General features: G+C 39.6%; 1 protein-coding gene across 3 annotated transcripts; it reads left to right on the forward strand.

Annotated features, from left to right (window-relative positions):
• The first annotated feature begins 14,089 nt into the window (after positions 1-14,089).
• On the forward strand, positions 14,090-20,813 carry LOC146363370 (uncharacterized). 3 transcript variants are annotated; one of them, XM_084920229.1, is made up of 2 exons: positions 14,090-14,288; positions 19,559-20,813. In XM_084920229.1, exon 2 carries the CDS (start codon positions 19,573-19,575, stop codon positions 19,960-19,962), a length of 390 nt encoding a protein of 129 aa, XP_084776355.1. In that variant the 5' UTR covers positions 14,090-14,288; positions 19,559-19,572; the 3' UTR covers positions 19,963-20,813. The 3 variants fall into 3 exon arrangements, with proteins under 3 accessions (XP_084776355.1, XP_084776356.1, XP_084776354.1); XM_084920230.1 differs by lacking the exon at positions 14,090-14,288 and adding an exon at positions 15,252-15,276; XM_084920228.1 differs by lacking the exon at positions 14,090-14,288 and adding an exon at positions 16,769-16,856.
• The last annotated feature ends 1,469 nt before the right edge of the window (positions 20,814-22,282 follow it).

Here is a 22,282-nt window from a genome sequence, read left to right on the forward strand (position 1 = left end):
TGCTCTGGTGCCGAGTCTGGCCAGATATCACAGCTAGCCCTTCTTTGTCAAGCTGAGAATACTTTTTCTCAGCAGGAGAGAGTGTGCGTGACATGAACCCCAAAGGTCTCTCGCTCCCATCCTCCATCTTATGTGACAATATGGCGCCTACGCCGTATGGGGATGCATCACATGAGAGAACCAACTCACGGTCAGCAGAATAATGAACTAACACCTCTGCTGAGTTCAACAGGTTCTTGGATTTCTGGAATGCTTCCTCTTGTCTCTTTTGCCATGTCCACCGTACCTCGTGTCTCAAAAGTTCATGTAAGGGTGCTAACAGGGTTGCCAGGTTTGGAAGGAACCTGTAGCCCCTGGGCGTCCACTATGTGCCCCAAGTACTCCACTTTCTCTTGCATGAAGGCACACTTGCACCTCTTTAACCTCAACCCAGCTTCCTCCAACCGGGTCAACACCTCATCCAGGTTCTGTAGATGGCTTACCTCATCCACTCCAGTCACTAAGATGTCATCTAAATACACTGCTATGTGAGGTATCCCCTTCAAAAGACTTTCCATGGTCCTCTGGAATATTGCTGGAGCAGAGGCCACTCCAAAAGGCAATCTGTTATACGTGAACAGCCCCCGAGATGTGTTTACTGTCACGTACTTTTTCGATTCGTCATCCAAGAGGATTTGCTGGTAAGCGTGGCTCATGTCTAATTTTGAGAACTGCTTACCCCCGGACAGTGTGGCAAACAAGTCCTCCATTCTGGGTATGGGGTACTGCTCCAGTGAAGCCACGGTATTTACAGTAAGCTTGTAATCCCCACACAGTCTTATTGTCCCTGTGGGCTTCAGGAGTGGCACTACTGGTGTCGCCCATTCAGCATATTTCACTGGCGAGATGATGCCTTCTTTCAACAGTCGGTCTATTTCCTCGTTGACTTTTGCTCGCATAGCAAAGGGGACAGAACGTGGACGGAAGAAGCGTGGGGTGGCATCACTTTTCACATGAATAGCAGCTTTCATTCCTTTCAGGGTGCCCAACTCCTCTTTGAATACATTCTCATGTTTACTTAACACTTGCTGAAGTGTTTTTTCTGTTGTTTTGACTTGGTGCAGCTTTCTGTTGTTAGGACTGTTTTTCACTTCACCCCAGTCCAATTTAATTTCCTCGAGCCAAGCTCAACCTAGCAAGCTGGGGCCGTTGCCTTCGACCACCACCAGGGGCAGATGTTTTTTCTGCTGCTTGTATTTGACGCTGACTCGTGTTGCACCAATCACCTTAACAGGATCCCCTGTATAAGTTTCGAGCTTGATTTTGATGGGCTGCAGGCTGGGGGGCTTGCTGTCTTTCCCTGTTTCTCTGAATGTTGCTTCGTTCATAACTGTTAGGCAACATCCAGTGTCTATTTCAAAGTTCACCTTTTTTCCATCAATTTGCATATCCACAGTGTAGGGGTCTACTCTTCTCAAGTGTACCACACTGCCACGCCCTAACTTGAACAGTTTTCTTTTGTGCCCTTGACTGCACTTGACACAGTTCAACATGAAAGAGTCATCTTCAGAGCTATCAGTTTTGTTGTTATCTGCTTTCTCGCCCACATTGTGAGTACTGTAGTGTGAACTCTGCTTTTTTTCTTTCTTTACATATGTCGATCCATACTTTTTCTGGTTCAGTTTAGTCTTGCTTCTACAAGCTCTAGCTATGTGTCCCACTTTACCACAAGCATGACATTTTTCTTGTTTGTACTTACAGTCTGCTGCTGTGTGCTTGGTTCCTTTGCAACGATAACACTCTTTACTTTCTGCTTTAAAGGTACGACTCTCCTGTTGTCCTCTAGTGAGACTGAAACATTTTGCTGACGCCCCTGAGGTCTGCAGATCCTGTGCATTTTTATTTGCAGTCTCCATGGCTACTGCAATTGACAGAGCCTTGTCAAAAGTGAGATCTATTTCTGACAAGAGACGTCTCTGAATTCGGTCATCCTTAATTCCGCAGACGATCCTATCTCTCAACATCTGTTGTAACGTGTTGCCATAGTTACAATCCTGTGCCAGGCGACGCAGCTCCGCTACATATTCCACGACGCTTTCATTCGGCTTGCGGGAGCGAGAGTCGAACTTATACCTTTGCACAATTTCACTGGGCTTCGGATCGAAGTAATTTTTCATCAGAAGCACCAGCTCTTGGAAGGTTTTGTCTTTGGGCTTGGCCGGGCTGAGAAGGTTTCGCATCAAGCTTTACGTCGCTGCTCCGACGACACTTATTAATGTCGCTCTTTGTTTCTCTGCATCATCGATCCCGTTAGCTGCGAAAAACTGCTCGAGTATTTCCGTATACTCATCCCAAGTCTGATTCTTTGGCTCGAACGCTACTAGCGTGCCAATTGTAGCCATTTCCGCTTCGAGGTCACTGCCTTCTATTTCCAGCCGAAAACTTTTGCATTCTTTGAAAAGCTAGCCAAACCTGCAGCCGACTCCATCACTTTTTCTCTTCTCTTTTCTTTCAGTCCGATCGCCCAAACTCCTTCCCCCTAAACGTCCTCGTCGCCAAAAAGATGTTGCATCTTCAAAAAATAAAAATAAAATAACTGAGACTTACAATGAAGTATCGTTGCACTGGTTTACTGAACCTTTCTTTCATGGCATGTACAGAACATCAGTATCCATTTTCTACTGCCTCCTACAGGACACACTCTTCTTCCACTTCCTTACAACATTAATGTAACACAGAACCACTACTGCCTCTCCTGGCATTACCATTGTAACAACACACTCATTCTGTTTCTTTCAGAAGAATAACAGGAACTTAGGATGTAGGTATCTATGAATAATAACTATTATGCATACTCATATATTTATATAACCACTAATTTCTTGCGATACCACAACATCAATAACGGGAACCTTATACAGCGCTTCCCTATACACAAAGAAATTACGGAGGCTATTACTTATTACCTGACCAAAGATATGGCTCCCATCAACACTGTGCAAAACGAGGGATTTGGGAAAATGATCAACACCCTAGACAAACGCTACGCAGTGCCGTGCCGCAACTATTTTTCTATTGTTGCACTACCTGCTCTATACACGCAGTGTCGAGCAACGGTGGAGACGGAATTTCAAGCAGTACAACATTTTGCAGCAACGACAAAATGTGAGACATTTGTTGTTTTTATGTTCAGTCTCAACTGTTACGAAGTTGATGTGCAGTTAATAAGTGCAATAAATATTTATATTGGAAAAGAAAATCGTGAGAGAATCGTGATCTCAATTCTAAGCAAAAAAATCGTGATTCTCATTTTATGCAAAAACGTGCAGCCCTACTATCAAATCATCACATTCTCTGTAAGATTAAGGTCGACTATATATATATATATATATATATATATATATATTTAGAAGTAGAGGCTTTAAAACCAAGTTAACGCTGAAAGTACAAACATCACTAATGTCACACAACTTTGCCGACATGTGGCCAACAGTAATGTTTTAATGTTCTTCATTATTAAACATTCGCACATAAATAAGTGACATAGTATTCAGTACCTACTTTTGACAGTTTACTCTTCGGCCGCTCCCTTCTGCCTTCTGCCGTATTTTGCGGGATATATGGGACCACGAAGTGTGTACCGGACCACGCTTGATATTTGGGGAAATCGACGGCGCATTTGGAGTATGCATTTGAAGTACACTTCGAATTGGGACAGTCGTCACGTGGCGGTGACGTAATTGCACTCAAAATGCGTACTTCAAGCGTGCGGTCTCTGAATTGGGACACAGCCCCAGTCTCCATTTCAACTTGTGTTGAAAGTGTGGACTTCAAATGATATTTTCTTAATTGTGTTAATAGGCCACGTAAAACCAGAGTTATGATTCAAAACAAAAGAAACAGTACAAACGGTGTTTTCTGAGGACAGCGCTACCAAACATTCTCTGTTGGCGACCAAAAGTTAAAAAAAAAAAAAAAAAAAAAAAAAAGAAAAAAAAAAAAAAAAGAAAAAAGGGATGCATGTTTGCCATTGCCTGCCAAAACCGGAAGTAACGTAATATTTCGTGGGAAACGTAGTTTTTCCCCTCAGGGCCTTTATAAACCTATACTGGTGGTTTTAAGTTATGTCTGACATATGTCTATGCAGTTTCTGGGATGCTTAGACCTCAAAATGCACTGTTGGAAATTATTTTATTTTTTATGTTTTGTTTTGTTACTTTTCTAAAAACAGATGGTGATCTTTTCTAAAAACGATAGGACAGGTGTGGAGGAGAATGAAGCAAGAGAATGGGTTCCTAAGGTGGGCAAGAAAAATCCAGCTAAGTTTCTTCTCCTGTAGTTAACGATGTAAATATGTTGTTTTCACACATCCATGGAAAATGAGCAAAATATATATTTTTCTGCTCTAAAAGCAGTCTGTGAGCTCATCTGAAGATGATGGGACAGATGACTGGAAACCCACACAGGATGAATCTGAAGGCTATTCAGAAGAGGAGGAAGAACAAGAACGTAAAAGGATTCCTAAGGTAGCCATGAAAAACAAATCTGGGGGTCCTGTGCCACAAAGAGAGGTGAAATTCATCCTCAGTTTCAGTGCTTCCACAATCTATCTATCAAAAATTGATAGACATATTGTTGTCTTCCCTTAAAACAGATGGCGGCAGCATCTGGAGAGGATGGGACACATGATAGCAGACCCACACAGGATGAATCTAAAGATGATTCAAAAGATGAAGCAGAACATTTGGTTGATTCACAAAGTGGCCATGGAAAAGGTAAAAATTGTCCTCAGTTTCAACGCATTCAACAAAATATGTCTTTGTATTCTTTTACGTCAGATGGTCAGCTCATATGTATGGAATGCCAGGACTGCCATAATGAATTAATTAAATACACCATTAAATAATTAATTAAATGTGGCAATAATTAAAATCGGAAATAATTACATAAATATTTATGACACATGTAATTAATTAATTATTGACACATTTAATTAATTATTTCTTTCATGTTTTAATTCATTATTGACACATTTAAATAATTATTTAATTAATTCATTTTGGCACAGTTGACTCCTTCAGGTCTGACCATGAAATAATTTTATCTGTCAACCTCACCCATCAAACTCAGGGGGCGGGGTTAACGCTGATCGAGTCAAAACCATTGCTTTGGCCTGGTGGCCATTGTTTTTAAGCACACAACAATCGGCATGTGGAAACTAACAGAACTGAACTTTGAAAAACCCTGTTTGTGTGTCACCAATAGGGCTGCACGATTAATCGTTAGAAAATCGCGATCTCAATTCATACTTATGTGCGATCTCATTTCCAAATGACAACGATTTAAAAAAAAAAAAAAAAAAGACGACGACGACTGTACCGCATTTTGATCCGGGACGTAATCTGCATGAAAACAAGCGCTCACTCTTCCTGCTCAACAAATGACAAGGGCGGAGCCTTATACCACGTGATACAGAAGCTGGCTGCTAAAATTGGCAGGGAAAAAACAACGGAGAGCACGTCAGGGATGATGAGAAAGTGACAGGAGAAAATCCGTCCCGGTCAACCACCCAAACATCAATAACGGGAACCTTATACAGCGCTTCCCTATGCCCGTCGAACTCCCGCAGGCACAAAGAAATTACGGAAGCTATTACTTATCACCTGACCAAAGATATGGCTCCCATCAACACTGTGCAAAACGAGGGATTTGGGAAAATGATCAACACCCTAGACAAACGCTACACAGTGCCGTCCTGCAACTATTTTTCTATTGTTGCACTACCTGCTCTATACACGCAGTGTCGAGCAACGGTGGAGACGGAATTTCAAGCAGTACAACATTTTGCGGCAACCACAAAACGTGAGACATTTGTTGTTTTTATGTTTATTTATTGTTTTTATGTTCAGTCTCAACTGTTACGAAGTTGATGTGCAGTTAATAAGTGCAATAAATATTTATACTGGAAAAGAAAATCGTGAGAGAATCGTGATCTCAATTCTAAGCCAAAAAATCGTGTTGCTCATTTTATGCAAAATCGTGCAGCCCTATGCTTGTGTATAAGTACACAAACAATACACATATGCTTTCAATTGTGTAATTTAAGTGATCTAGGTAGCTCTGTTTTGGAAGTTCAGTTAACTCTAGAAATATGTTTTGGAGTTTGTACGTGCTTTGTCTCTAGGTGCCACCGTAAATATTTATATATAAACATATATAAATATAACTCCTTTTTTTACATTAGTAATTCCTGTTGTGCATAATTTTATATTGTTATTAATAATAAATTAATTAAAGCAACAAAACAACCCGAAGAGCTGGTTGGGAGCCGACAATCTCTATTTTCAAAAATACCCGTGTACGTGTGGACGTAGCCTTAAATAACAGAAAAACAAACCATCTTTATGGCGTAATTATTTTACATGGGTTTTTTTTCCCCTGTGTAATAATATTCAACATTGCTATCAATACATTTTTCAAAAAATGCCTCTCTGTGCAAAATGGGTTTAAAAACATAACTGTGGGATACTGTTTGTCCGTGATTTGGACAGCCCACGGACTAATGCCAAGAGTGTGTTCAGCAGTAATCAGAGCAAAAGGTATCTATTTTGAAGAATCTAAAATATTAAACGTGTTTTGAGTCATTTCAGACTTTTTTGTTTACTACAAAATTCCATATTTCATTCGTTCATCTACAATGAACATAGGCATGAAAATAAAGAAAAACAATTAAATGTGAAGGTGTGTCCAAACCTTTGACTGGTAGTCAGATTCCTGATACATCAGAGATAAGAATGAACTGTTTTAGTGTGCTTTTAAAAACACAAATAGCAAATATTAATTTTAAACTCATCTGAAAACTTGGTTTACAGGTGAATCTCTGGATTACAGAAGAAATGCACCAATGTTGGAGAGCACAAAGACCCACATCCAGTTGATGGTAATCTGTTAAATTAGGGGAGGTTTTAGATCTCACCCTGGGTCAACACACCTGAATCAAATGATTAGTTCATTACCAGGCCTCTGGAGAACTTCAAGACATGTTGAGGAGGTAATTTAGTCATTTAAATCAGCTGTGTTGGATCAAGGACACATCTAAAACCTGCAGGTCACGGGCCCTTCAGGCCGGGAGTTCGACGCCTGTGACATAAATGATGGTGAAAAATTATGTTTTTTTGTTTGTTTTTTATGAGATTTTTTATTTTTTTTTAATTTGTTGTCTAATAGTCTGATGAATACCATTGATCCCCTAAAGCGGGTCTCCAACTCCAGTCCGAGCTACTGTCCTGCAGCTTTTAGGTTAGGGGTGTCAAACTCCAGTCCTCGAGGGCTGGTGTCCTGAAACATTTCCATGTGTCCCTGTTGTAGCACACCTGAATGCAATTAGGTCTTTAGCAAGACTATAGAAGTTGAATTCATGCTGAGGTGGCAATTCGGCCATTTGAGTCATGTTACAACAGTCATGACTGAATGAACGGGGTGCAATAAAAGTACTTTTAGAACTACATCTTTACATCTCTCAAACTTTACTCAATTCATTCTTCTTGCTTCCTCCACGTCCGTACCGTTGATTAATTAATGTTAAATTCTCTCGCAGCTGCTTTATTCCCATGTTGTTGCAGTATATTAATAACTAACCTCGTATTGTGGAGGGATTATCGCAGTTCCAAAGTCGTAATAAAAGATTTGACAGATTTGAGCGCCATATACCTCATAAAATCGGTTCGAGGTCAGTAAGCACAACTGTAATTCATACATAAAGCACACTGGAGTATAAGGCACACTGTAGATTTTTTTAGAAAATTAAAGGATTTTAAGTGCGCCTTATAATGGGAAAAATACGGTACTTAAATTTACAACACAGCAGAATCAAATGGTTGAATCACCTCTTAAGCATGCCATCAAGTTTGGCAAAGGCCCAGCAACAGGCCATTTATTTGATCAGGTGTGTCAGAACAAGGATGCATCTAAAAGCTGTAGGACATTAGAGCAGGGTTTTCCAGCTCCAGTCCTCTAGAGGTTGTGGTCTTCCAAACAAAAGGATTCTCATTCAAACATCAAGGTTGCGGTGTGTCTTGACAGGTCTAAGTGCTTGCTAGTGATGTGTGGATCGATACTGAAATATCGATTCCTCCGATACCAGTCATTTATGTTCTAGAATCAATTCTCACATTAAAATATCAATATTTTAATAATTTAGGGTAAAATTGTAGTTTATCATTAACAGGAACACAGTGGAAAGAAGGGTTAGGGTCAACCCTAAGTAAAGTCTCTGTGGTCTCAAATTGTAAAAATTGCAAAAAATTATTTAGAATTCTTAAAGACTGCAAAGCTTTTCTTCATTCAGTGATGGAGTTTTGTGCTGTTAGGGTTGAAGTTTGAGTTGGCTACACAAGTGAAAAAGTCTCACTCAGGTACATGGTTATAATAAAAATAATAATAAAAAGTAGGCCTTTCAACATATCAGTTTTTTTCTGTTTTCCCCATTAGGTATGCTGGATAAAAAGACACCACTGATGGCAGATGGTGAGGTGAATCACAGAGACTCACAGGTAAACTCCTCAATGATTTTTACATGTTTCCTATAAATCATAAAACAGTCTCTCTGAGATGAACTACACTGCCAAAAGTATTCAGTCACCCATCCAAATAATTAAATTCAGGTGTTTCAGTGACTTCCATGGCCAAAGGTTTTATAAAATCAAGCACAGGTATGCAAACTGCTTCTACAAACAGTGGTGAAAGAATGGATTGCTCTCAGGAGCTCGGTGAATTCCAGTTTGGTTCTGTGATAACTCCTTACGCTTTCCATACGCCCCTGTCACGTGGTGTGTGCTAACCATTTCACAAAGCAAGATCCATAAAAAGCATGTAGCAAATTTGTTGTGGAAGAACTTGGGAAGCCTGTACAGGGTTGTAATATGATCTGATAAAACACTTTTCAGGTGAATTGGGGGACAGACTGCAAGCCAGGTCTTTTTGTCCAACGTCAGTGTGTGATCTCACAAATGTGAGAAAAGTGAATGCGTTTGGCATATAGTGTACGTAGTCCTAGCAGAACATGAAATGAAATGCTTTTAATTTGTTCTCTAAGAACAAATAGACCCCAAGGTGAATTTTGAAAATAACCATCTATTTATTCACTGCTATCTGGCATTTAAGTGACATGAACACCAGGGCCTTGTTTAAGAAAAGCTTCAAAATCAAAGTAACTATGCGAACATGTAAATAAAAACCAGCACCTACATTTTGGCGCTGGTCCATTCGTCCTGGGCTAAAGAATATGAATGTGTATATATGTTAGTACTGACCAAGACGGTCATTTTAAGGAAGAGCAAATAAAGAGCGATTTTAATGTCATTGGTCCACATGTGCATCTGCTAAAACCCTAAAAGTTCAAATCTGTGAATTTGTCCTTTGACTTTAATCTTGAGATCAACTTTCTGTTTGTTTTTTTAAATTGATTTGCACCTCAATTTGTGCTTTGATGGCAACATGAAGCTAAACAGGAAACTCACGGAAACATACAACCAGACACACAGACGACCCAATACGACGACGACAAAGGACTTAAATAAACAAAAGGATAATGAGAGGATGAGGAACAGGTGGGAACACAGCTGGGACAAATCAGACCTAACGAGACAAGGGGAAGCAAAATTAGACACACTGCACACAGGACAGGGACTTTCACAAAAAAACAGGAAACAATGTGAAACATAGACATGACAACACAAGCTTGACAATTAGAACATGGAACACGCAGACATGAAATACCTGAGGAGACAAAGAACACAGGAAGAGACTAAAGCATGGGCATAATAGAAAGTAAAATACAGAGGAAAAGACAGACTATATAGGGGACAGGAAAAGACTCATAAATCGTGGAGACATGGATGAAACAAAATCCTAATTAAATAATACAAGAACTATATATTATGTTAAACTAACATAAGAAAAATAAAAAAAACTAAATAATCTCAAAACACTGGGTCACAGACCCAGGATCATGACAATTCCAGCATTAGATGACTACAATGACTCTATCTACTGTTTTAAGCTAAACATAATGGTTTAAATTGACTCACATTTTCTTTCCTCATCTCTGAATTAACAGGTAGGCATAATTTGTTAGGCCCTGAAAGTGCCAGGTTCAAATTGTCCTACTTGTAATTCACTACCCCTACAGTCAGGGAATATTATCAGCAGGGAAATTGTTTTACTATTTATTTATATTTTTTGTTTCTTTATTTCCACCAGTGTCACAAACCCAACAGTCAGTGCAGTACAGACGAAATCCAGGCAGTGGCGAAAACGTGTAATACCTACATTAGATCTGTAAAGGTTCCTGGGAAGGCTCGGTGTGTTGAGTGCATTGTGGCTTGACCTGTGGAGCTTAATGGAAAGGAGTGAAATTTTATGTGAAGAATCACACTGGTGCTTTAAAACGAACCTCTCAAAAACTAAAGTAAGCTTTGATAAAATATTGAGCAGGTAAATGTTTTTGAAATTCTTAGTTCCTATCTTGATTGTGATACAGCAAAGTTTTATGCTTCACATTTCTATTTCTAACAGTTTTGGTTCTTTTGACTTGAACCACTGTTGGAAGCTAGTTGAAATTTGGAAATAAATTTTAAGTGTGAAGAGCCATCTATTTACAGGAGTTGACACAAGTGCAATAAAAATAAAGGCAAAACCCAAACGTCACTGTGTTTTTAAAACATTTATTCTGTGAATCCTTATCTCCATCAAACACAAGTGGGTATTTTTCTTTAAACTGCTGTAATGTTCAATCATTTCAGTGTGCATGCAAATATAAAAATCAAATATAAACGCTCTCAAGAAAAATAATCATACAAATATTACTGTTTTTGATTCGAAAGATACAACCTTAAATACTGGCCTTCTTCAAATATGTGCAAGTCCTTGGACTTTATTATCTGCAATCAGTGTTGGGAAGGTTACTTTTAAAATGTATTCCACTACAGATTACAGAATACATGCCCCAAAATGTATTTTGTAACGTATTCCATTACGTTACTCAATGACAGTAACGTATTCTGAATACTTACTTAATATATTATCATGTTTTTTACAACTACTTGAATGTACTATTGCTGTGTGATTTATTACTATTACTGAAGGTCTGCAGCTCTGGGGTCCGTTCTTCGTGCCTCGCTAAGTAAGTTAGCTGGATTTGATTGTTGACGATTTCGCGTGATCTTGGATCGTTCGGTTCTCCGAAGCTCATCCGGGACTTGCTGTCATAGCAACAGATCCGTAAGCGTAAACCTGCTTGGGAGCAGGCTTACTTTATGTAAACAGGATTAGATCGCGGCCACTCAGGTATGTCCGCTTCATTTATACGAAAGCAACAGCGACATTTTTCCACTGTTTTTCCATAAATAAATATTATCAATGTAACTAAAGATAATGCAGTATTTGATTCTTTTATTGATTTCATACAGATACATACAGGTCATTTCCTAAAAAAAGGGAAATGTACCATTAATCATTCTATTTCATGTATTTGATTATTTCAGATGTAATTCATATTTTAGAGTAGTAATAGTAAATTACTTCGTGTAATCAAGATGAGAGACCACGGCTATAAAAGCGAAGGTGGATTTGGGAAGTCTGTCGCAGCCATGTCCTGTCCGCTTGTACGCGAGCAACCCATTGCGGAAGGTGCAAGATTGATAAGGAGAGTTTTCAGAATTCATCGTATATTGCGGGATAGACAGGATCCTTTAGCTCAGCGTGACAGTGTGCTCATAGAGAGATATCGATTTTCCCGTGAGGGTATTATTTACTTAACCAACTTGTTGGATCCCTATGTTAAGAGTTCCACTCACCGTAGTCGGGCATTAACAACTGCACAAACTGTGTGCATTGCCTTGCGTTTCTTTGCGAGTGGCACGTTTCTGTACGCTGTTGGAGACGCAGAGAACATTGGCAAAAGTGCTGTCTGCCGTTCCATTCGCAAAGTATACCTGGCACTCAAGCATTTCCTGGGTGTGTTTGTGGTTTTTCCAAGCCACTTAAGACCACAGGTTGTCAAACAGGGCTTTTTTTCTATTGCAGGTACATTAAATTCGATAATGAATGTGATGCAATCATGACCTATGTCTGTAACTATAGCTCGATTGTCCACAGGCTTCCCTAATGTGATTGGTACCATAGACTGCACACACATTGCGATCAAGGCCCCCCCAGGCCCCAATGAAGGGGATTTTGTCAATCGAAAGGGGGTTCACAGTATAAATGTGCAGGTGAGTAATACTAATATTTTAGATGGTAATATATAATGAAAAGGAGTGTGTTCACATATAATGAAATCTCTTAGATGGTGTGTGACTCTATGTGCCATATCACAAATGTGGAAGCTAAATGGCCCGGATCAGTGCATGACTCAAGAATTTTCAGAGAGTCAGGGTTATGCACATTATTTGAGCGTGGTAAGAAAAAGAGACTTATTTTGATATTTCATACTTATTTTGGGCCTAACATAACAGCATTTCTCCATTACACAGGGGCCTACGATGGGATTCTCCTTGGAGACAGGGGTTATGCATGCAGGCAGTACTTCATGACACCGTTCCCTGACCCCAACCCTGGGCCACAAACCCGCTACAATGCAGCTCTAGCCAGGACAAGGGCACGCATTGAAATGACCTTTGGGCAAATAAAGGGAAGATTTCAGTGTCTGAAAAGTCTGAGGGTTGCACCTGACAGGGCATGTGACATTATTGTTGCATGTGCCGTACTGCACAACATTGCCACCATCAGAAAGGAGAGGACTCCTGTGGTGGAGGTGCAGCCTGATGATGACCTCCAGCCAGTGCACTTGGACCAACCTAGTGGCAGAGCTGCACGGGACAGAATTGTGCAACACAATTTCGAATATTAAAAACATGACAAAACATATTTTTCATTGAAATTTATTTGAGCATCTTTTTCTGTCTCATCAAAAAAAAGCCAGTCATCATTTGCCAGGAAAAAAATCATATATACTGTATCACGCAAGGTCATCAATAGTGCTCTGTATGAAAGTGTATTTTTACTTACTCTGAAGTTCCTTTTGAAGCAACTCGATTTCTAGTTGAACTTTTTGCCTCATTAGAGCTTGAAGTTCGATTTCACCTAGAAGCTTTTGTTTCTTTAGCTCAGTATACTCCATTTTTTGCTGGAGATTTCTCTTATAGAGCAAACGAATGTCACCCTGTTTCAATTGTAGAGACAACATTTAACGGTCAATACATGTCATATAGGAAGTAAAATTAATTACAAGACTGCCCACCTCTGTATCAGGCCTCTCTGCCGGCCTCTTTGCCTGCAAATCATACTGCAGTCAGAAACACATAGAAGTACACAAGTAGATACAAATTCAGGCCAAATTATGCATGCACTTACAGGGACTTCCTCCAAACCACAGTCATCTGACAGGGTTGCTTCACTGTCCTGTGCAATGGAAACAAAATGGTGTTACAAAGGGATGTGGTACAGCCTATTGGTCTAAATAATTTAAAAAAAGATTTTATATATATATATATATATATATATATATATATATATATACCTCCTGTGGACAAGAGATATTTTATTTTGTATTCTTATGGTGACAATTTATAATCAGAACTATCATTGATCAATCATTCATCATTGTCGAATCTGTTGACAGAATAATCTCTGAATTATATCTATGGTAATCTGAGCAAAATATTAATGTATGCATATTATCATCACTTTAATTAGTCTATTGTTGTTCTCTATCATTCTTTCTATCTGCTTAAGCTGTTGCAAATGGTATCCATATCATTGTATTCACACCTCTCGAAGCTGTGGGTCCAGTAGGGCCTTCTACATTCACTTACACACATATTCAGGCCTACACCAACATGCACATAGAGAGTCATGTAAAACACGCACGTTCACACACACACGTATTAAGAACAGGGAGGTCGTCTCAGGACAGTCTCTCGGTTGGACACACAGTCTCACAAAATTGCACAACATATCACACACTTGTTTGTCTCTAAAGTAGTATCGGCTGTCTATATAAGGAGAACTTTTTGAGTGTGGGGAACTGTTATCATTTCCAGTAAGCTCTAACTGTGATGTCATCAGGGTAATATAAGGATGGGGAGCGGTCTGCTCGAGGAAGATTGTTGTTGCAAGTTTCTTCCCACACTCTGCGCAAGTGTGTAAATAAAGATCACTATTTTTGGCCACCTACCTGGATTCAGTCTGCTTACTTCTCTTACCCAAATCGAACAAGTTTTAACACTCCAAAGGGATTTTCTCTTCAGGTAATTCTCACAGTTCACACAATTTAGGTAGTCACTGTCCTTCACTAATGCACAACATTGTTGAGGAGGTATCACTAGACCTTTTCCTTCTTCAAGCACACGATTATTATGGGCCCGGTTACCTTTGTTAGTCAGTAAAGTAAACTGCAATCTTGGCTCTTTGGATTCCTTGGGGAATTTGATTGCCCTCAACGCTTCGGGTTTATCTTTGTTTGGATCCCAAATGGCGTGCCATTTTGATCTATGGTTTAAAGCAAAAACAACAATAAAATGTTTTTCTTGTACAGTGTACCACCATGTTTTTTTGTTGTTGAAGTGACCATAACAGATCTACAGCTGAAATGAGTTCTCCAGGTTTATTTAACCCAGACAAGGGCTCTTCAAAATCACGTGATTCAAAACTATCTCTAGTAGTAGATGCTGTTATGGAACTTGTGTCCGTTCTCTGAGAGTGCCTTTTAAGACAGCTTCTCTTTGTATGTTCCTGAGAGATGGGTTTATATTTTTAGTTGTGTAATTTCCTCGTACTTTCTGCTGAACTGTCGCTGTCTGTTTCATCAGAATGCGGAACATATACTTCTTGGCTGTATTCAGAACTTGATAAAAAAATCTTTTGAGTATTCAAACATTCCTCTGTTAAGCTAAAAAGCAGAACAAAAGAAAACCGCAATTACAATTAAATCTACTCCAGGAAGAAGTTAACTACCTTCACACAGAAAACATAGGGTTAAACCTGAAGTTACCACATGATCTGATATCCCCATGTTGGTGTTGTTCCCACATTGTCATAATTAATGTTGTTCCAGATTCAACATTGCAAGTGACGGATCTCATTGTTATGACGTCATACTTTTGCAACTTTGGGAAAAACCGCCTTAAAAGAAAATAAAAAAACTAAAAAACTACTGCACTTGTGAGAAACCGCCTCTATCCGCTGATCCAGCAATTTGAATTCTTTGGATTTCAAGATACTTTTCTTTAATAGCCGGTAAGCATTATACATATTTTCATGTAACATTGGAATTTCATATATGAATTAATCGTTTGGCTTGCTGTTTGTTTGCTAGTGATAGGCTACTTGACAACAGCATTAGCTAACCAGTGTTCTCTAGACAGAGAATTGAGTGTCAATGTATTATGATATATATGAAAGTACAGGCAAATATAGCTGTCATAAAAATGTTGTCAGGCAAAATTGCAGTAGCTTCAATGATCATTTTACCAACATAAGTAAAGAGAAAAGGATCTACATAGCCTAGCCTAGTTGTGTGCTAAATCAATGAATAAAAATATCAACAGTATCAACTCATAATTGGCCTATAGCTGGGAAAATTGACTTCTTGAGTCTGTGGAGATTAACAGTAATCAGTGCCCTGCTTCCCATGACAGTTCGGATAAACATAAAAAATATATCTTTGTAGTATTGAGAGCTATTTATTTAATGTCTACACTCATCATAAGTATTTCCTTTTCCACTTTTTTCAGCTTTAAAAGTACATACTGTGTCGTTGCTTAAACCTTTGTGGTGGCAATTTCTTTTTTTCTTTTTTTTAATAAAGGGAAACGTTTCACAAAAGAGAAGCAAATTTGCCACACTTCAACCTTAGAGAGCTGTTGTCATTTTTTTTTTTCTATCTGTGGTTTCCTTCGTCAGCACTTCCGCTGAAACCACAAAGTGACTAAACCTCCTCCACACTGTGTGTGTGTAAAAACACATGCAGGTTCATTTTGCAGTCTTGTTATTGTTTGATAATGACCACTCAGATCTATTTAAAGCTCTCTTCTCTTCACCTTGCAGTTGAATTACCACCACATCAATGTTCATATCTTCAACTGCCCCTCGTATGTATGAGAGGAAGCAACAACAAAAAAATGGAAGTGTCATTTACTGAAAAGATGTTTGCTGTTTTGTACATTGTGCAGTTTTGAGGTTGACCAAATCCTTAAATTTGAAAATATTAATTTTACTAAAAAAGCGGATTTGATGGTTCTCCTGAAGTGGTTTTGTTCATAATCCTCATTGCTCTTTTTTTCAGACTGTACCTTGGATGGACGTGTGTTGCTTCTACACTTCCACACAATATATTATGTCTCTTAGTCTTCTCTCCAGGAATATCAAAACTAGACTGGGAAATTATAAGAACACAGCTGAAGCAAATTAACATGACGCCACAGGGGAAGCACAACTGGAAACAGGAGAACATGATAATAATAAAACCTAATAATCCAAGAACTGAACAGGGACTAAAAGAAATGCAAAAATAGAATAAGACTATAAATAAACCTGAACATAAACCAAAACCAAAACATCACTAGAATATAAGAAACTCAAAATGCTGGGTCATAAGGAAGCAGAATTATGACACTTCTGTACTGAAAAAAATACAAAAGAAGTGCTCAAAAATATGAGAATATAATTTTTTTTTATTCCTGTTAGATTCATATTATATAATGGTGAGAGTGGAGCAGGTTGTGTGGCCATTGTATTGTTGACATAAAGCTGATAAGTCAGCCTCTAAAACGTCCCTAACAGCAGGTAATGTGGTGAGAGACAAGATCGAGCTACAGGTAAGAGTTTAAAACTGCCTTATTGCTTTTTTTCTCAAATTAAAAGTGTACATTACAAGGTTTTCATTGTTCTAATCCAATCAGAGTAGCCTGCGCTCTAAAAGACATTTGTGCATCAAAGATAAGATGGATCCAAACTAATAATAATCAGATGAGTTAGATCATGCTGTTACTGTTGTTGCCTATGCTAGATGTTTTATAATGTGAAGACAACAACAAACGTCGCTTTGAAAAACGTTTTTTAATTTTATTAAATTGTAATGATAGTCAGTGTAATCAGTGCAGGTAAAGACCCCAAATTGGTTAATCTGTAGAATATTATAAAATGAAGATCTTTTTGTCTTCAATTTATCATTTAGATCTATTTAAACCTTTAAATTTGTTTCCCATAATTTTGCTCACTCTTCCTGTGTTTTAATAATAATCTGATCACATTGTGTGGTGAATCAACTCTTTTCATTTGTACTATTTCATATGCCTGAGTTCATTTTGTTACCTCATTAATTTAAGGAAAATATAAAAGATAATCTGCTGCCTTGTTCCTTTCAAAGTCAACATTTTAATAGAAAATATTATGTTTGAGACCCTTGCAACCCTGAACTGGTTAACTGTTTTTTTGTTTGTTTTAGAGCATAGAGATGCTTGTCATCAGTGTTGGTCACATTTATGGAAAAGACCCCATTAATAAAGCATGTGATAACACCAAGGTGAACAGAAACAGTCCAAACAACACCAGCTGTTTGCAGACTAATCTTTTCACACACATTTCCTTGAAACCTGAGCGCTCAGCAAATGATACTGTGAGCTTTCTGGCACTAACAATGATGACATGTAGATGCACAAAGTATTCCAGCTTTTGTCTTGGAATACTTTGTCCAATACTGTTGTTGTTGTTGTTTTTTCCGTATAGCACGCAAAGCTGATGACATGTTACACATATGCACATGGAAAATTCAGTCAATTTTGACAATGAGTTTTACAGCTGGGGTGGACAAGGCTAAGCATCAGGCTTTCAAATGAATTAAAAGTCTGTCTGGGTCTTTGGTTGATTAATAGGCTGGTGTGAAAAATTGCTGCCACACCGCCCCCTCAGCCTGTGCTTCAAGGTTTCTGGTAGTTAGAATGACTCGGGGGTGTTGATTCATTTAAACTAACATAATCATTCAGCTGCAATCAGGTGTTTGTAAGGCAGAGTAAATCGATTTGTTGATCAATTATTAAGTCATGTACTAACAGACACTTGGAGGAGAGAGACCTAATATTTAATAATCCACATTTCACTGTTTTACTCTTTGGTTCAGATGTGGATACTGTATTGTTCTTTCTTTGTGATTGTTGTTTATTGCTGGTTTTTAGTTTGTTTTTTGTCTGTTTGGGAGCTGACACAGTCTCTATGGAGATGGCTTTTTGGGGGGGTAGCAGGAGAAGAGAAGCTGCAGAGAGGCGTGTAAGACTGCAACTCTGCTTCCTGGTCCCAACTCTGGATAGTCATATTTTGGGGGGTTTAATAAATTTGTCCATATTTCTAGAAATGAGAGCTGCGCCATCCAAAGTAGGATGGATGCCGTCTCTCCTAACAAGACCAGGTTTCCTCCAATTATCTATGAAGCCCACATCGTTTCTGGGACACCACTCAGACAGCCAGCAACTTAAGGAGAACATGCGGCTAAACATGTCACTCCTGGTCTGATTGGGGAGGGGACCAGAGAAAACTACAAAGTCCGACATTGTTTTGGAAAAGTTACACACCGATTCAATGTTGATTTTAGTGACCTCCGATTGGCGTAACCGGGTGTCATTACTGCCGACGTGAATTATGATTTTACTGAATTTACGTTTACCCTTAGCCAGCAGTTTTAAATTTCCTTCAGTGTCGCCTGCTCTGGCCCCTGGAAGACAATTGACTATGGTTGCCGGTGTCTCTAGCTTCACATGTCTGAGAACAGAATCCCCAATTACCAGAGTTTGACCCCCGGCGGGTGTGTCGCCGAGTGGGGAAAAACAGTTAGACACATGAACAGGTTGGTGGTGTACCTGGGGCTTCTGTTTAAGACTATGCTTCCTCCTCGCCGTCACCCAGCCGCCCTCTTTCCCCAGCTGCTTCAGGTCTGCCAGGGAACAGCTAGCGGGGCCTATACGCTATCTAGGGCCTGGCTAGCTACGGGTGAATGAAGGGTGCAAAGCTGTCTCCAATTCAGTAATCCTGGCCTCCAGGGCTGCAAATATGCTACATTTGTTACAAGTATCATTACTGTTAAAGGAGGTCGAGGAGTAACTAAACATCTGACACAATGTGCAGGAGGGACAGGTGAAGTAGCCATGGTGTTAACGAGTCGGCTACGAGCTAAGCTAAACTAGACACAGTGAGCGAATACTTTTCTATAAATTAGGTAGTGAGTACACAGAAAGTGTGCTTCGGATGAAGCACGTGAAGATTATACTATGAAAAAATAATGTATTTAAAAGTTTTTAATTAAATTGCTAAGCAGATGAGCTTAGCAATTTAAGTTGTGTAGTGAAAAAATCTGTACAGACTCAGGAACACCGTTCACTGCAATGTCCACAGAGGATATATATGTAGACAATGCTGAGGATTGCATAAATGTGTTCCATCTAATATAAAATAGACCCTCACAAGGGCTGATTGTGTTGATCCACGTATCCTGGCTAAAATGTAAAGCTCTATTGTTCCTTCTCCACAGCCTCCAGTCAAGCCATGGACTCTAGTGTGCCCCTCGTCCTTTTGCTGCTCATGTGCAGTTCAATCATGGTCGAAGCCCAACTCAAGGTGTATGATCTGCGAGCCAGCAATCTTCCCACCGTTATCCTGTTAACTACAGATGCCTATGTCACGGTGTCCTGTGGTTCTACTTCTCTGGGTAAAACATCTGTTCGCTACAATGACGCGAACCCCTGGTGGAACGAGGAATTCTCCTACTTCTATGCTGAGGAAAATGACACGCTGACTCTCGAGGTTTATGACTTGGACTTGCTCTTTGATGATCAGCTGGGAGTCTGCCAAAGGCAGCTCAAGGTGGGAACCTATCAGCATGACTGCTTCCTGACCAAAGGCGGGACTCTCCATTACACTTATACTCTTGGTTGAAACAATCAGTAGGCATGCAGAGATTTGTATGACATCTGATGTCCATAGGCAGCCTTCATTTACCACAGCTTAACAATGTAGACTGTTATAGTAGATCTGAAATCCATTTTCAGGGTTTTGATCATGCTCACATTAACCAAAAAATCAAACATCTTAAAGTCTGTAAAGTTTTTCTACTACACTTCAGTCCTTGCTGCCTGTTTCACCAATTGAAATAAAGTTTCTTTCAACAAGAAAGCATGACTTAACAAATGTGTGACTTAATAAGAGAAATTACATTGAGTATACAGTGACTGACAAACACAGAGTTTTGACGAGAAAAAGTGAGGTATGATAAGATGTGGCTGGACATCAGGTCAGCAATGGTTATTGGATGTCCAGAGAGGAGGAGAGACGGGTGCATAGGAATATTCAGTTTATTTCTTCCTCTGGTTTTTTCAATGTGCAGAAGAAATCATCTGAAGATTCAGTTCTGGCAACCAAGAAAGTAATGTTGTGGCAGATTTCTTTTCTCATGTATTAATCACATATTTCAACCATATCACTTTAGTATAGTAAGAGCACTCCTGTCACCACTTTGTATCCATGTGGAATGTGATCATAAGTGGGGCCCAAGTTTAATTGCACCTCCACAGCAGACTCATTTTCCTCTTGAGGGCTCTGGACATCCTGTTGCAGATGTGGTGATGGTTGATCGGAGCTTTTCTTAGACTGAACAGTTAAGGATCTGCTAATAATTGATCTGCTGTGGAATGTTCTTTGTTTAAGAGTGTCTGTGTCTGCGTATATAAGATGTAAGGGCGGTGGCCACAATTCAGAGATGGTCCTGGTGTTTCACTGGGATGTTCTCTCCACATTGCAATGTGTTCATTAAACCCACTTCAAATCAAGCTCACTGGATGTGTTGCAGGTTATTGTTAAATTTTCCACAACAATTACCAGGAAAACAATCACATTGTGGACCCACTAATTGGATTTATGACTTTTGACTTTTTCTTTGCTCACATCTTAATAAATTCAAATTCGAATTCAAATTTTTATTTGTCACACACACAACCATACATAGTATGACACGAGGTGAAATGCTTGTAGCTGTGTAATGCAATGCCCGACCATTAAGTGACAGTGGTTTTACAGTATTTACAATTTACAGGTTATACAAAATTTACAGATTTAACTTACAGTAAAAAAAATGTGCAAATAGAAAGCGATTATAAATTATAGGAAGTGTGCATGAAGAAAAACCAGAGTGCGTGTGGTGATGTGATGTATGTGAGAGTCCAGTCTTATAGTGATGTGATGTGATGTGTGTGGGAGTGTCCAGTCCTACACCTGGTTCAGGGCCCGACTAGCCTGGGGGAAGAAGCTCCTCCTCATTCTCTCTGTTTTGGCCTTAAGGGAGCAGAAGCGCTTCCCAGACCTCAACAGTGAGAAGAGTCCATTGTTGGGATGGGAGAGGTCCATCATAGGCTGTATCCCAATTCAGGGTCTGCAGCCTTAAAGTACGCAGCCTCAACGATCCTCAAGGGCCGCGTACTTAAAGACCGCTAAGGCCGGAAGTGCGAGGCTTGTGAAATGGGACGGTCTAGCCTCCGTTGCGCTGCCCAGGTTGCCTAGCAACCATGATACTAAATCATACAGCCTTGTTTGACAGAAATGAAGGAGAAAATCTTTTGTTCATTTGTTTGTTTGTTTCTACATGAGCTTTGATCATTCTCTGTAAGATTAAGGTCAGCTATTGAACGGCGTATATTTTAAAGTAAAGGCTGTAAAACCAAGTTAGTACAAACGTCACTTATGTCACATAACTTTGCCGACATGTGGCCAACAGTAATGTTTTAATGTTGTTCGTTATTAAACATTTGCACATAAATAAGTGACATGATATTCAGTATTTACTTAAAGTTTACTCTTCGGGCGCCCCTCATCCGCCGTTTTTTTCGGCAAAATTATCCACACCCACCGCCGCGCTATGCATTCTGGGATATATTGGGCCACGAAGTCTACACCGCCACGTCCTTAAAATTCAGGGAAATTAAGGACTCATTTGAGGGCCGCATTTCGAGCAGCCTTCGAATTGGGACAGCCTTCGTCGCGTCGCGGTGACGTAATTGGCCTTAAAATGCGGCCTTTAAGGCTGCAGACCCTGAATTGGGATACAGCCCATAATCTTCCTAGCTTTGGTCTTGCACCGCTTGGTGTAGATGGACAGCAGGTCAGGGAGCCCTGATTGAATGATGCGTTTGGCTGAGCGCACCACTCTTTGCAGATCTCGTCTGTCCTGCTTGGTGCTGTTCCCAAACCAGGTGCAGATGTTTCC

Source organism: Perissodus microlepis, chromosome 22 (genome assembly GCF_051167445.1).
Source record: "Perissodus microlepis isolate ML-2025 ecotype Zambia chromosome 22, ASM5116744v1, whole genome shotgun sequence".
NCBI classification, from domain to species: Eukaryota; Metazoa; Chordata; class Actinopteri; order Cichliformes; family Cichlidae; genus Perissodus; species Perissodus microlepis.

Bases quoted from the DNA above. Each gene is read 5' to 3' on its own strand.
- LOC146363370 (XM_084920229.1), top strand. From the start codon at position 19,573: ATGGACTCTAGTGTGCCCCTCGTCCTTTTGCTGCTCATGTGCAGTTCA.